This window comes from Colias eurytheme, chromosome 16, assembly GCF_061535395.1.
Source record: "Colias eurytheme isolate Ceu_HAF_F1 chromosome 16, ilColEury1 Martin Lab GWU primary, whole genome shotgun sequence".
Taxonomy (NCBI): Eukaryota; Metazoa; Arthropoda; class Insecta; order Lepidoptera; family Pieridae; genus Colias; species Colias eurytheme.
The window spans coordinates 5,282,527-5,298,180 of record NC_142995.1 but is presented as its reverse complement, the minus strand read 5'-3'; the positions used below and the strand labels follow the sequence as shown (position 1 = coordinate 5,298,180).

General features: G+C 33.8%; 2 protein-coding genes and 1 long non-coding RNA gene across 3 annotated transcripts; 2 read left to right on the top strand and 1 right to left on the bottom strand.

The window, feature by feature from the left end:
- The first annotated feature begins 2,655 nt into the window (after positions 1–2,655).
- Positions 2,656–5,205, top strand: LOC149901780 (uncharacterized). The gene is made up of 3 exons (XM_090111268.1): positions 2,656–3,029; positions 3,296–3,488; positions 3,976–5,205. Exons 1-3 carry the CDS (start codon positions 2,730–2,732, stop codon positions 4,272–4,274), a joined length of 792 nt encoding a protein of 263 aa, XP_089967394.1. The 5' UTR covers positions 2,656–2,729; the 3' UTR covers positions 4,275–5,205.
- A 1,727-nt stretch (positions 5,206–6,932) lies between these two features.
- Positions 6,933–9,270, top strand: Prosalpha3 (proteasome alpha3 subunit). Its single transcript, XM_090110766.1, has 6 exons — positions 6,933–7,066; positions 7,229–7,271; positions 7,476–7,805; positions 8,104–8,234; positions 8,708–8,831; positions 9,087–9,270. The coding sequence occupies exons 1-6, from the start codon at positions 7,064–7,066 to the stop codon at positions 9,227–9,229; spliced, it is 774 nt and encodes a 257-aa protein (XP_089966892.1). The 5' UTR covers positions 6,933–7,063; the 3' UTR covers positions 9,230–9,270.
- A 570-nt stretch (positions 9,271–9,840) lies between these two features.
- LOC149901778 (uncharacterized) lies at positions 9,841–11,722 on the bottom strand. The gene is made up of 3 exons (XR_016457610.1): positions 11,142–11,722; positions 10,957–11,018; positions 9,841–10,882 (listed from the first exon to the last, which is right to left on the bottom strand). It is a non-coding gene; the product is annotated as an uncharacterized LOC149901778 (long non-coding RNA).
- Between the last annotated feature and the right edge of the window lie 3,932 nt (positions 11,723–15,654).

The window sequence follows — 15,654 nt, the reverse complement described above, 5'->3', positions numbered from 1 at the left end:
AGGTGGGGGGTGTAGAACTAAAAAATGATCAGGAAGATGGGGTGCTACCAGGGCAATTGAGAAATTTCAAATTGGACGCAATTTTTTTTTCAAAAATGGCCAATTTTTCAAAGCAAGATGGTGGCGCCGGTTACTTTACGATCGGTCTGAAAATTGACTTTTGTGCTCTGATCGGCCATATTTACAAAACTGCATACTCAGAATCTCTCTCCGACCCCTGGTTTCCATTTTCCATACATCACGAAATTCAACGGCTCTCTGAACCGGTGGCAGGTAGGTCGGGGTCGCCGAAGTAAAAAATGCTTCAAAACCTGGTCCGCTTCCAGGCATATAATTGTTTTTGTTAAAAAGCGAAATTTTTTTTTTCGAAAATTTTGTATGGAAATTTCCATAGTAGGAAGGGTAATAGGAATATAGCAACGGAAAAAGATGGCACCGCGGGCTGCTTGCTGCCCGCGCACCGCGCAACCTCGAAGGTCGACAGCCTCCCGGAGCAGAAAATATTTATTAACTTTTGAACTACCGCACGAGCCAAGCGAGCGAAGCGAGCGAATCACGGCAGTGGCTGGCGTAAATATTCAAAGAAGTAGCGAGGAGCGAAGCGACGAGCGAGTTAGGTTAACTTTTGAACTACTGCACTAGCCAAGCGAGCGAAGCGAGCAAGTCACGTCAGCGGCCGGCGTAAATATTCAAAGAAGTAGCGAGGAGCGAAGCGACGAGCGAGTTAGGTTACTTTTGAACTACCGCACTAGCCAAGCGAGCGAAGTGAGCAAGTCACGTCAGCGGCCGGCGTAAATACTCAAAGAAGTAGCGAGGAGCGAAGCGACGAGCCAGTTAGGTTACTTTTGAACTACCGCACTAGCCAAGCGAGCGAAGCGAGCAAGTCACGTCAGCGGCCGGCGTAAATATTCAAAGAAGTAGCGAGGAGCGAAGCGACGAGCCAGTTAGGTTACTTTTGAACTACCGCACTAGACAAGCGAGCGAAGCGAGCAAGTCACGTCAGCGGCCGGCGTAAATATTCAAAGAAGTAGCGAGGAGCGAAGCGACGAGCCAGTTAGGTTAACTTTTGAACTACTGCACTAGCCAAGCGAGCGAAGTGAGCAAGTCACGTCAGCGGCCGGCGTAAATACTCAAAGAAGTAGCGAGGAGCGAAGCGACGAGCCAGTAAGGTTACTTTTGAACTACCGCACTAGCCAAGCGAGCGAAGCGAGCAAGTCACGTCAGCGGCCGGCGTAAATATTCAAATAGGTAGCGAGGAGCGAAGCGACGAGCGTGTTAAGTGAACTCTTTAACAGTTTATTATGAAAAGTCACTGCCCGCTATCGATTAGACACCTCAAAATGATGAAATTCGGGGATCACGTTTCAAGAATTTAACCAATATTTGAATAAGTAATTTATAAACAGTTTCGACTGACTGTAGAATCGCTGTTAGCAGATGTAACAAATGGACAGGAAATTCAAATGCATTTTCAAATGACTGAAGATTTCTGCCCTGGGATGAGCCGCGAGCTGCTTGCAGCTCGCGCACCACGCACCCTCGAAGGTAGACAGCCCCCCGGAATAGAAAATATTTGAATGGGAAATTTATAAGCACTTCCGATTGACTGTGGAATCGCTGTTAGCAGGTATTTACAAATTGACGGGGAATTTTTATGCATTTTCAACTGACTGAAGATTTCTGCCCTGGGATGCTTCGCGGGCTGCTTGCAGCCCGCGCACCACGCACCCTCGAAGGTGGGCAGCCTCCCGAAGTGGAAAATACTTGAATGGAGAATTTATAAGCATTACCGACTGACTGTAGAATCGCTGTTAGCAGATGTAACAAATGGACAGGAAATTCGAATGCATTTTCAAATGACTGCCCTATTGCTTCAACCCAGAGGCAAAAGAGGCTCGCGGGCTGCTTGCAGCCCGCGCACCACGCACCCTCGAAGGTCGACAGCATTTCAAAATAGAAAATATTTGAATTGGGAATTTATAAGCACTTCCGATTGACTGTGGAATCGCTGTTGGCAAATAATAACAAATTGACGGGGGATTTTGATGCATTTTCTAATGACTGCCCTATTGCTTCAACCCAGGGGCAAAAGGGGCTCGCGGGCTGCTTGCAGCCCGCGCACAACGCACCAGCTAGTATAATATATATACTTACTTACTTACTTACTGGAGTGGCGTAGGGACCCAAAGTGAGTCTTGGCCTCCGACAATAAGAGCCTCCATTTTACTCTATCCTGCGCCATCTATAATATATATATAAGGTAGGTAAGTAAACTATTAAAAACGCAACTTTTTATTTGTTTATATATTTTTGCTAAGATAATGTGAGTTAGTTCTACGATGAAGTGGTTCGCTGGACACAAAATCCATTATGGTTTTTACGCTTGCAGTAGAAGAGTAGGTATTTTCCCAAACCCAGTGAGCAAAATTTGGGTCAACAATTTAACTTGGCCATTTCGACACTTCCACATCTAAGATAATCCGCCAAATATGTAGTATCTCATCTCATACTATCACATTGTTACACAAGCTTCTAATCTTCAACCTGTCAATATGGTGAAGATATAGCAAAAATGTTCGAACTCTGAACGTTATCTTATAAGAGTATCAATATCCCTAATACTGCTCCACGTTTAGTCAGTACTTGTGCCGTGAAGTGTCCATGTCACAGTGTACGTAGAATAGAAAACGGTCCGTAGGGTGTATAATATTGCCAAGGAATCGAAAATAATGGATCGACCTAGTACGAGCCAGCAGTCAATTCAAAAGGTCGAAATGTTCGAAGTTCGCGAACATGTTCCGTACCAAGCCGAAGTGACGCGGGCACCAGCTGCCTATGACGAAGAAAGTGGTGAAATGTATGGTTCATCCTGGACCTCAGCCTGGACTGCGATATGTCAATTTGTGAATCTGCTGCATCATATGCAGATCGCTATAGTAGTGTTTTGTGTGTGGCGTTATGCACTTACTTCTAATGCGGATGGAACAATTACGAACCTTCAACTGCACATCGTATTTGCTGGCACGGGCGTATGTACATTTTATATTTTAAAATATTTTTTTAACAATGCAATGAATTGGAATACCTACCTTTTTTTTAATTGTCATTACTTTGGTTTGAACCAAAAAAGTTTACAGAAGTAGGTAGATACATTTTAATAATATTTCCATTTCCTAAAGCAGAAAAACCGTTGATTTTACATAATTAGATATTTATTTTCCTGATGATCAAAACTTTTATAAAATAGCGGACTATCCATTAAAACACACAATTTAAGATCATTTAAACATTTCAGTATCAACTGTTCCTAGTCGAATCAGTATTGACTCTTCATAGACACAACGCCTGGTCATTCCAACTGAGCAAAGATAGCAAACGAATAGTCCACGGATGTCTGCAGGTTCTTGGCTCTATATTCGTGTTAGCTGGGACCTTCTTGGGATTAGCACATGTTAATATGCAAGTAAATACAGCTCACGGAATATGCGGTAAGGACTTAGACTTTTATCAGCACGCACTTATGAGCAATCTATGACATGTGATACTACTATCAATTTACGAAATTTTATGTGGACTAGAAATTGAGATAATTGGTGAAGTATTGTTATGCTGTAATATCGAGAATCTCATAGAGCATGGGAAAATTATTCTTCATAAATGGCAATTTCTCTGTTGCGATTATTATTTGACTAACATTTTCTATAGTTTTTAAAAATTAAAGGAAAGTGGTTGAGAAATCACCGTAATTGAATAATTAATGAATATTTTTTGAAGTAGGTACAATAAAGTTAATAAAATAAGAAAAGTTATAGAAGGCTCTAGATTTGTAATCATCCAAAATGACGTTGATGAAGCGGTAAAAGCAATTTGTTATATCTTCAAGCTTGTTGGCTACACTTTTCTTCGAAACATATTCACCAAATGTATAATATATTTGAATTGCCTAATCACTAATATTGGTTTTGTTAATTTCAGGTGTCATCGCTCTAGCCTTCACAATTTTAAGTTTTATATCAGGTATTATAGCGTTATTCTCGTCAAAGGTGCGACTTTTGCTAAGAAGCAATCCAGTGAAGATAGTTCACATGGCTGTCGGAATGAGTGCGATAACTATGGGACTTGTAACAATGATTATAGGTTTCAACAGTGTCGGTTTTAGTACGTCACAGGGAGCGCTTTCTACCGCGTTAATAACTTTCGTTGTTATGATTTTGGTGTACACTCTTATACAGCCAGTTGTAAATTTAATTTCGACAACTAGAAAGGGTCTATGACTAGTCGAAGTCCACGGATCGACAGATGGGGATAGCACGGCCTAATTGTTAGGGTATTTACGATTTAGTTTTTCCTTTTATTTATTTTTTATGTCTAAAATAAATGTAATTATTATATTATATTAAGCAGGATTATTTATTATTCTGAATAATATGAAACATATTTTTTTAAACGTTTCTATTATCACTAAATTACACTTAGGTACATATTGTTATTGTGAGGGTAGAACGTAGGTCCTTTTGTTACTGTTTACATGTACCCTCTAAAGGTGACTTATTTTTTATTGAAGTCCACCTTAATAAAACTGTACACTAAAAATATTATAATTGCTTCCAATCCATATCATAAAAATGTTTATGTTTATTACCAACTTATAATTAATTATTATTAACACGCTTTTTTTAAGTACGTAATTGTAAGCCTTATAACAAAATTTTTATTCGTAATTTGGTGTTACGTATAACAATTTTGGTTTAAAATGTTACGCGTGGATTTAGTTTGTTAGTTCACTTAAAAATCGTTCTGCGAGTTCTTGCGTAAAAGTAGAATAATAATCAATAATTTACTTTTATAGAAAGCTCAGTAAAATCTATACAAAAAATTAAATCGCTTCGATATAATAATCGCTTCCTTATACCTAACTAGTTACCTTTTATAGTGTGTGCTAATAATAATATAACTAACTCTAAAAATTTATTTATATGTGTTTATCCGACTGCCAAGGAATGTAACTAGTATTGATTTTTACTTTACAGATTCAGCTATAATAAAATCATCAAAGTATCTATTCTACCTTTACGTAATTTTCATGTTAAATGTTGTCTAGTGCTGGAATGTTGACAAGTACATAAAGTGAAGCGTATTGTGAACCGTTACTTGTATTGTTATTGTTGTATAATAATATAAAGTAGAATAAGTGAACAGAATATGTTGGAAAATTTATAATAAAATGTTTTTTAAATAAAATTTCTTTGTTTACTTCTCTTATTTATAGCTACTCCTCAGTACGTAACGCTAAAACGCTATTAAATATCAAATTGCAACCTGAATAATTAATTAAAACAAAGATCCGTGTATAAATTTTTTTTAAAAGATAGAAAGTAAAAGATGTTAAACATACCTTTTCAACAAATTCTTCACATATTTAAATGAAAAAACAAACACTTTTCTTATTTTAAACATTGTTTTAAAGTAAAAAGTCTTCTTCAGAAAAATACTGGCAAATAAATGGCGCATAATAATAACAACGGGTCACCATGAAATTTGACTTTGATTGCAAAGCATTAAATTTCGTAGTTTAGGTCGTAATTAGACGGAAAAAAAATATATGGCATGAAAAACTTTGCTTTTGTGCTTAGAAGACTGATTGAAGGAAATTTTTAAAAATCTCGGATTTTAATTTTTGATTGAAAATAAAACTATTGAAATAAAAATGTTTATTATTTTTATTAAGTTTTACTATCAAATTAGCTTACAGAAAAGTGGAAAATAACTTAAAAGTGCACACTTTTACTTTTTCTTTTATGTTCATAGCTACTTTCTCTCAATAAACCCCAAATATAGTCGCCCATCATGTTTTCATTGTATTGGCCTTGATAGCGTTGTTCAAAATTCATGATGTCCTGATGGAAACGTTCTCCTTGCTCTTCGGAATAGGCTCCCATATTGTTTTTAAATTTATCTAAATGAGCATGCAGCATATGCACTTTTAATGACATCCTGCAGCTCATGGCCTTAAAATTTGTAATTGGAATTTGCCTTACCTTCCAAACACCTTTTACAATATCTACAAGCAACATGTGGAGCCCATGGCTTATCTTGATTCCGTACAGGACAGTCAAAATATGCTTCATAGGCTTCACAGAGAACGTGAGATGTCTTTAGTTCATATTTCACGTCTCGAACTTTAATAAATTGACCACATATAAAACAAAATGCATCAGCATCGTATTTGCACTTTCGTGACGACATTTTAAGTTATTCTGGGCTTGTAAATAATACCTGATGGTTGTTTATCACTCGGGTGCCATCTAGCGGCACAGTGTAAACGTTAATATCCCACTCTCACCGCGCGGTCTTTTTAAAAATATTAAAATCAATTAAAATTTATGAAAAAATTGAAAAATTAGTATTATTATTATAACTATCACAAAAGCAAACTTTATACCGAAAAACGGTATTTTCTTTTCATTTTTGTGCATAACTAACTGGAAAATAATAGTATAAACTTTAGGACAAAGAACAAAAATTTTTTTGTCGAGTCGTGTAATTATTATCTTTATTCATTTTTTTTAATATGCCATTTAAATTAAGAATACTTCGTCCTACCTTTTTCTAACAAACACAATGTCTTTCAACTTTCAAACCAGTTTTATTCAAAATTAAAAAAAAATAAAGCTTCTGAATATCTTGACCAATCTTGACTCCTTTGTAGTATGAAAAAATTATGTTAATAATGTACGACAATAGTTTGCGATATTTTTAAAGTTACATACCCCAAAATTAAACTGAAAAGTAATAAAATTTAAATGATAAGCAATGAATGAACAAATTAAAACAAGCAATTACACTTAATATTGAACGCATTTGATCATACTAAAGGCCTGTCTCTGAACGCTACGTTAAAATCAAAATTTACCTGTCATGCATAAATGTCTTCTGACTTCTGTGATCTGTCACCGTCCGGCATAATTTTATAGAAGCTGTTTTCAAACTGATAGCAAAACGACATTATCTTATAATAAACATCATTGTTGATTTAAACTGTTAATATCTTCAAAATATCAAAATGGTAAGTTATATTATTGATAAAATACAAAGATGTCCCTGGAAAATGTTGTATTTATTGGTCATTAGGTTAGCAAGTTATTGCTTGGTCATTGAAGTCAACAATAATTCAATTTCGTGTAAATTATAAGTTCTATGTTAATCCAATGCTGTTTTGTTTTAATAGGCCCGCCGTTATGATACTCGAACAACTATATTCTCGCCAGAAGGTAAATTTCTTTGTTTTTAGTACTTTTTGCATACCTACTATGTATTATTATGCTGCATGAATACTTAGTGTGTTGAAAATTTTTGTACAACATTATGTGATTAAATTTTTTTGCTTTTAAACACAGGATAATCATATAAATAGATAATCCAAAAAGTAGTTGGTGTTACACTTAAAATAATAAACCTAAATTTTTGTTTTAAAGGGCGTCTATATCAAGTCGAATATGCTATGGAAGCTATCAGCCACGCAGGAACATCTCTTGGCATCTTGGCAACAGACGGAATATTATTAGCAGCTGAAAGGAGAAACACTAACAAACTTCTTGATGAGGTTTTCTTCTCAGAGAAAATCTACAAGCTCAATGATGATATGGTTTGCTCAGTCGCCGGTATTACTTCTGATGCGAATGTGCTGACAAATGAACTGAGGTTAATAGCCCAGAGATATCTCCTGCAGTATGGTGAATCCATACCCTGTGAGCAGCTGGTTTCCTGGCTGTGTGATGTGAAACAAGCTTACACACAATATGGAGGTAAAGTTTTATCCAAGAAACTATTTACTAATTTAAGACTGACAAACTGTGAACATTATGTTTACACACTGGATGACTGAAAATATATTTCACTAAGTATTTAAATTATTTTGTTCTTTTTAAAAAGAAAATTGAGTTTAATTATTGATTTATCTAATAAGCAGTGTTATTCTCTTCATTAAAAATTTTGATTTAAGCCATTACAATTGAAAAAGGACCTTATTAGTGGCTATAATTATAAATCTAGTAATTATAATCACTTAATAATGATTTTCTCCTAACTTAAATTATATTTCAGGTAAAAGACCTTTTGGTGTTTCAATTCTTTACATGGGTTGGGATAAGCACTATGGCTACCAGCTATACCAGTCTGACCCTAGCGGTAATTATGGTGGATGGAAAGCCACCTGCATCGGAAACAACAGTGCTGTAAGATCTTTTTGTGATATTATAATCGAAATTTGTATTTAATGAAAATTCTATTAATTATGACAATTGAAAAAAAAAATTGAAATTGAAAAAAAAAAAAAAATCTTTATTGAAAAAGTTTCAAAATAATACAGTTAAAAATTTGGGGAAATTAAAGCCTAGCAATGGTTACCATATTTCCATAATAATAAATTAATTAATCAAAGTCTATCTTTATGTAGCGACCAACAATTTAATTGAATAATATCTTTACACATATATCTGACTTATTCTTGTGAGTCTCATCATTATCTCTGTGATTTGATTAGCTAAATAAATAAATAAATAAACAAATATTTCTTATGAAGTAGAATAACCTTACATCCTCCCAAATTATTATAAGTGTATTCAAATTTTTTATTCTTAGTTATGTTTGAAAAAAGTTTGTTTGAAATAAGTAGGTATGGAAATATATTCAGATACATGTTTTATAGGCTGCTGTGTCAAGTCTCAAACAGGAGTACAAAGAAAATGAAACCACTTTAGCTGAAGCCCAAGCGCTAGCGATCAAGGTTCTGAGCAAGACATTGGACATGACCAAGTTGACTCCTGAAAAAGGTATCTTACATTATTCCTTAACAGCATAACATATGGAAACAATTATTCACAATGCCCTCATAATCCATACAAAAAGATACTTTTACAAATGTTAGTCTATGAGTGGAGTCAAAGACTAGTGTTTGTAAATGTGAATTCATTAATCTTAATCATTTTCTTTAATATTTACAGAACATAAAAAAATTAAAGTAACAATCAGTCTCATCTATTTATAATCTCTGTTCTTATTTAGTCATTTAATTATTAATATTTCAGTGGAAATGGCGACTCTGACAAGGAAAGATGACAAAACTGTAATCAGAGTATTGACCAGCACTGAAGTGGAAAAACTCATAGCAGACTTTGAAAAGAGTGAGGCTGAAGCTGAAGCCGCTAAGAAACAACCCCCTAAATCGTAATTTTTTATATCTTTTGGCACAATAAAAATATAATATTCTAAGTTTATTTTATTTTGAGATACACCTATTGAAATACATAAAAGTTAAGGGAAAATTTGATCAATACTGTATCGGTGGAGCTGACACTGAACTTTGTTGCAATAATTTTGGTTATTTTTTATTCTGTTGTTGGGGAAACATGGAAAATGGTCCATAAAATGGGTCATTTTTTAAGACGATACACAAAAAAAAATCCACTGCTTGGCGGGCGGAGTCTAATAGCTCGCTATCGCGAACGCGGGTGTGCGCGAAGTCATTCTTGCAAACTCGCCGCGCTGCCGCTGGCCGACTCGGGACAAACATGTATGGAGTCGTCATACAGTTATAATATTGTCATACATTTATTTAATTGTTGATTTATTGGTTTTATTTTCTTGCTTATAAACAAATAATCTTCTTTTTAACAACTACTTAGACATTATTAATAATTAATGTTTACTTTATTACAAAATAATACAGGTTATAAATAATCTTTAAAATAACAAAAAATATTGTTACTCTGAAAAAATGAAATGGTACTCAATAACGCGGACTACTGAATTGATTTAGAATCTAAATTTTAGATAGAATTTGATGCTGACGTAGATATTACATCATGCCCAGAAATGAAAGGTACTATTTCTGAAAGAAGTTATAAACCCTAATTCTTCTCAGTCAAAGTCAAGAGTGGAAGATATCACTAATACAGTAAAACTGATGCGAAACTTTGGATGTTAATTTGTATATTTTTTTGTTAGTTGTTACTTAATCACGTCAAGACTACATTACCAATTTTGATAAAATATAGCTAATTGCCTGGATTTACACATAGGATACTTTTTATCCGAACTGAACACTTCTGTGGGATAAAACAGGATTCACGATATAACCTAATTCCAAGCGGGTAAAGCCGCGGTCGGAATGATATTTTTTTAAATAGAAAAATTGTTTTAAAAAAAAACACAAAATATATTGACGCATGTATTTATTTTTTGCACTCTATTATAATTGTAATTATTCATTACAAATAATCAAAATAAAATAGCCAGAACAAAGTTAGGCCCTGGTAGGGTAGGTAGGCAGGTACAGCAATGTGAGACGAACACTGGCTTATTTATACCAATAATAATGTATTATAAACATTAAATTAAGTTTACAACAAAAATACATAATATTAGCTAATGTGAAAACGAATCAACCAATCATCCCACAACAATGAAATGTGCACACAAATATTCACCCAAATCGGTTCATGTGATTAGGAGGAGTGACTGCAGCGCCATCTTCCGGGCCCAATTGTGTTTCCAGATCACCCAGGAACTCAATTTAATATACTTACACAAAATTATTCGAAATTAAAACTCACATTACTATGTAAATATGAATATAAACCTGTTTTAGTACTAAGCAATTTCCCGCACAGGTGTAGTAAGTATAAATGAAATAAATATCAACATCAAATTCTTTATACAACATACTTATCTACCACCTACTAAGAAATGTAATTCTTGAAATTTTTTCGTATTTTTTTTAAATATAATACTACTCCAATGAGCTCCTGTTCCATATCACGTCCGCCATACTTCCACTAAGTTCACCATGATTTTTTATTTCTTTGCACTTTGTTGCTTTTTGCTAAAAATGGAATCATGCGATAAAACCAGTAGAACGTTGATAACATACATTTTTGACTGAATAAAGGTACTTACGAAGGAGTGGGTTCACATTGTGAACAATCAGTGGGTTTATTTTCCTTCTGGATTCCGGATTTCTGAAAAGATTATCTATGCTATAAATGAAAAAAATCTTACACATTCGTTATGTACTTAAAACAGGGGTACATATCAAACATCGTCTATAATACAATTATCATCAAATTTAAAATAAAACCAACTTCTTCATTAATTTGTTCCAATTGTAAGCATTCTTTTTTCTCCAACCTTTATGTTTCTTCTTCTTATTTTCTTTATTGTCCCCATTTGTCTCATTTTGTCTTATCGTGTTGTCACCCTTTTTTACGATTGCGCGAGCGACACAAGTTCCCCGTGTGACGGCCGTAGCGGGAATGACTCGTGCAGCGATCGGGGTAGGAAGGTACAGGGCGGCTCTCGCTATATTGGCTGGTCGCGCGCTAATTTCAAGTATTTCTTGTTTATTTCAAAACCATCGCATATTTCAAAATTCTAAATCGGTAGACGTATAGGTTGTATATTTTATAGTTAATATCCAAAAAGTCGTAACTTTACGTTTGTTATTTTGAAGATGCCAGAGATTATAAAAAAATAACAATGAGAACTTTGTATTTTTTTTCTATCGAGAAAATATCATGGAATCATGTTTCTAAAACGGTAGACGTATTGTGTTACTATTGAACTTTCTTGTCAAGAATTTTCATCACGACAACTTTAATAATATAAAAATTACGAAGGTTTGAAAAGGGCCGTAAATGTTAGAAAAATTAATTCATCACCTTAAAGTTTAGTTCGATTCCCGGTCGAAGCAAGTGAATTTTCGAAAATCTTTGAATGCAGTTCTTTTTCTTTTGAAAAATAAAGGAATGTTTCCTCAAAATTCGCTATCTTCAGTATTTCAAGAATTTCCACACTATTTTGGTACGGGAGCTATTAACGTTAAAAAAAAAGTCATTTTAGTATAGTTGGTTTTTTGATATACTGTTCCTCTTGCTATTTCGGTTAGAGTCCGGGCTGTCTGGCTGGCCGCAGTGGTTGCGTTTTTTAGTGCGCATCTCATCTGCACAGGATAATTTCCTTAATTTAAAGTCATTTTTTAACGCGTAATTTTTAATATTTTGCCTTTAGATAGATCCATCAGACATAATTTTTTTATTGCAAGACGTTTTTTTCGTTGTTAAATAGGTGCCAGACGCAATTTTTTATTTCGTTTTTATAAAAAATTCAAATTATTTTAGAATGTCTGTAAATTTCATATTATGTTCTTCAAACATAATATAATCTAAAATTAATTAGCCAGACGCTAATTCGATTGTTAAGTATTAAATATGTACAAATAAAAACGTAGTGAAAGACGTAGTACATTCTATCTCGATGAGTGAAAGTAGGTAAGTATAACAATTTGATGATTGTGTATATGGAGAGATAGTTTAAAGTGCAAGAGAGATAGAAAGGGTCGGCCGCGAAAATTAAATAACAATAAAAAATAACTTTTTTTTTTCGAGAATATACCTAAGATGCATAGAAATTGAATTGTTCCTACTCTAGGATTCCCTGTGTTGTGGGAACAAGTACCTTCCATTGGTACATTTTATTCCTTAGGCTAAAAAATAAACTATTAGGGTACATCAACAATCTTCTATACAAAACAATTTTTTTATTACTTAACTATTAAGTTATGGGTTTAAATGAAAACAGCGATTAATTAACTTATGTATATTGTTTCGAATAGCACATTGCCTAATACCACACATTACTCACCGCGTACAAGAAGAAAAAGAACCACAAACAAAATACAGTGTTGCCAATACAAGTTAAATTTTCTAATATATATCTAATATTAACTAGCGACCCGCCCGGCCCTGGCTTCGCACGGGTGCAATGCTGATACTAAATACACTACAGAAAAACTGTGAACGTTGAATATAAAAACATAGCGGCCCGCTCCGTCTTCGCACGGGTATAAAATATATAGCCGGGCGGCCGGCTGGTACCGCCGCAAACGCTACGTCCCGCAATTTTTAAATCTGTAATATCTTCGAAAATATTCACTTAAATCATACGGTGTAAAAGGCCATATAGATCTATATTAAATGAACAATGTATTCAAGGTCTTTAATTGGTTAAGGATTAATGCTGTATTGGTTAAAATCGCTTCGAAAATTAGCCATTATTTGTCGTAAAAAGTAAATGACAAAAAAAGTTATTGTGGGTTATCCATAAGAGATAGACATATACCATCACGGACTTTTCTGTAGACCTTTTCAATGTAGTTAGTACATTATTTTGATAAAACTCGTAGGGTGCCTCCGTTTGCACTGTAAGTGGAAAAATTGTAATTATTTACGAAATCACATTAGAAACCTCAAAAATAACAGTAGGTACTTCTCCACTATTTAATGGATGTTATTATACATATAAACCTCCCACTTGAATCACTCTATCTATTTAAAAAAAACACATCAAAATCCGTTGCGTAGTTTCAAAGATTTAAAGAGACATAGGGACAGAGAAAGCGACTTTTTTTTATACTATGTAGTGATGATGATAACAATATTAATTCATTAATCTTAATTCTTAATATATATATATACATAAATCTCGTGTCATAATGTTTGTCCTCAATGGACTCCTAAACCACTTAACCGATTATAATAAAATTCGCACACCATGTGCAGTTCGATCCAACTTGAGAGATAGGATAGTTTATACATGTAGGTACCACGGGCGAAGCCGGGGCGGACCGCTAGTATACCTACCTATATAAATTCATGCTAACTACTTTAGTTAAATTCAATACAAACTTAAACATGCGAGTGTGTGTGTGTGTTCACGTGTGTGTGTCGTGTGTGGTGTGGTGTGTGTGTGTTGTGTGTGTGTATGTGTGTACATCAATATTGAAACAAACTTTCTAGTTGTTTACAGATGATGGAATATTGGAAAACAATAACAATTCCTTAGACGATAACATAAATAATTCTGACAGTGTGAGGAAAGATGATGATGATGATGATTATGAAGATGGCTTTTTAAATTTAACAATGTAATTGTTTAACCTTCATTGATATAGTTTTTATTCCATTCTTTTCAATGTATGGTACTTAACTTTAATTTATTTTTCACTTTTATGTTTTTTTTTTCATTTTAGCTTTTATTTATAAGAACAAGTGTAAATAATATTGTGTTCTTGCAATTATTTCCTGTCGCATAGTTAAAATACACTAGCTGATGAGCTGCATGCTTCATTACTTTTTTTTATTTATACACATTATTTAATACTTAACAATCGAATTAGCGTCTGGCTAATTAATTTTAGATTATATTATGTTTGAAGAACATAATATGAAATTTACAGACATTCTAAAATAATTTGAATTTTTTATAAAAACGAAATAAAAAATTGCGTCTGGCACCTATTTAACAACGAAAAAAACGTCTTGCAATAAAAAAATTATGTCTGATGGATCTATCTAAAGGTAAAATATTAAAAATTACGCGTTAAAAAATGACTTCAAATTAGGGAAATTATCCTGTGCAGATGAGATGCGCACTAAAAAACGCAACCACTGCGACCAGCCAGACAGCCCGGACTCTAACCGAAATAGCAAGAGGAACAGTATATCAAAGAACCAACTATACTAAAATGCTCTCTTTTCAACGTTGGTAGCTCCTATACGATTTATTGCTATTCTATTATGTACTATTCAATTATTCATATTCTGGCAATAAAGATGGCAAATAAATATGCACGGGCAGGCAACATTACAGATTATCTGCCAACAGCACTTTAAGATTGCGACTGAAGGACTTGTATCCATGATTATGAATAAATTATTAAAAAAAAAAACCTGCCAACAGCCAAATGGCAATGACATGAGCAGGCAATTTGACATTGTAATACTCGTACAGTGTTGCCAATTTGGCATAATTTATGCTAAATTTAGCATATTTTTACATTGTTTAGCATTTTTATTTGTTGTCTAGCATATAGCTTATTTTTTAGCATATAAAATATTATATAATAAAAGTTAAACCATATGAAACCAACTACAGTTTTGCTACCTTGCATACGTAAATTTAGTCGACATTTCATGGACATGCACAACTTCCACCTTGGAATTCTGGAATGAAGTAATGGATTATAAAGACGCAGCTGGTAATAACCCTTTTGCAGATTTATCACAGCTGGCAATATCATTATTATCACTACCACATTCCAACGCGGAAATAGAACGTGTTTTTAGCCAAATGAATGTCGTCGAACCGTTTGTCGGTAAAAACTTTAAATGCCATTTTATACATAAGATTCGACCTAAAGAGGGCAGGAAAATGCTGCTACTCTTACACAGTTCCGGATAATGTACTGCGCTCTATAGGCACCAAGGAAATATATTATAGTCTTGGCAATGAGGCTTCCACGTCTACGTCAACATTATCGGCTGCGGATGAAGACCAAGATATTAATATTTTATTTGATAATAACACACTCGAATAAGAGATGTTATTATTTATGATGTCATTATTTACATATTATGTGTAAATAAATGTGTTGGATAAATAAAATTTTAAGTAAAATGTCGTTTTATTTGACATTAAAAATTTTTAGCAAAATATTTAGCTTAATTATAAATCCTTTAGCAAAATTTTGGCAAAATTTTAACAGCCATTTAGCAAATTTTATGTTAGTCTTGCTGGCAACACTGTACTCGTAATTGC

Bases quoted from the DNA above. Each gene is read 5' to 3' on its own strand.
- LOC149901780 (XM_090111268.1), top strand. From the start codon at position 2,730: ATGGATCGACCTAGTACGAGCCAGCAGTCAATTCAAAAGGTCGAAATG. The intron at 3,030-3,295 runs GTATGTACATTT...TAAACATTTCAG, and splicing joins TCGTATTTGCTGGCACGGGC to TATCAACTGTTCCTAGTCGA. The intron at 3,489-3,975 runs GTAAGGACTTAG...TGTTAATTTCAG, and splicing joins TACAGCTCACGGAATATGCG to GTGTCATCGCTCTAGCCTTC.
- Prosalpha3 (XM_090110766.1), top strand. The intron at 7,806-8,103 runs GTAAAGTTTTAT...ATTATATTTCAG, and splicing joins AGCTTACACACAATATGGAG to GTAAAAGACCTTTTGGTGTT. The intron at 8,235-8,707 runs GTAAGATCTTTT...CATGTTTTATAG, and splicing joins GCATCGGAAACAACAGTGCT to GCTGCTGTGTCAAGTCTCAA.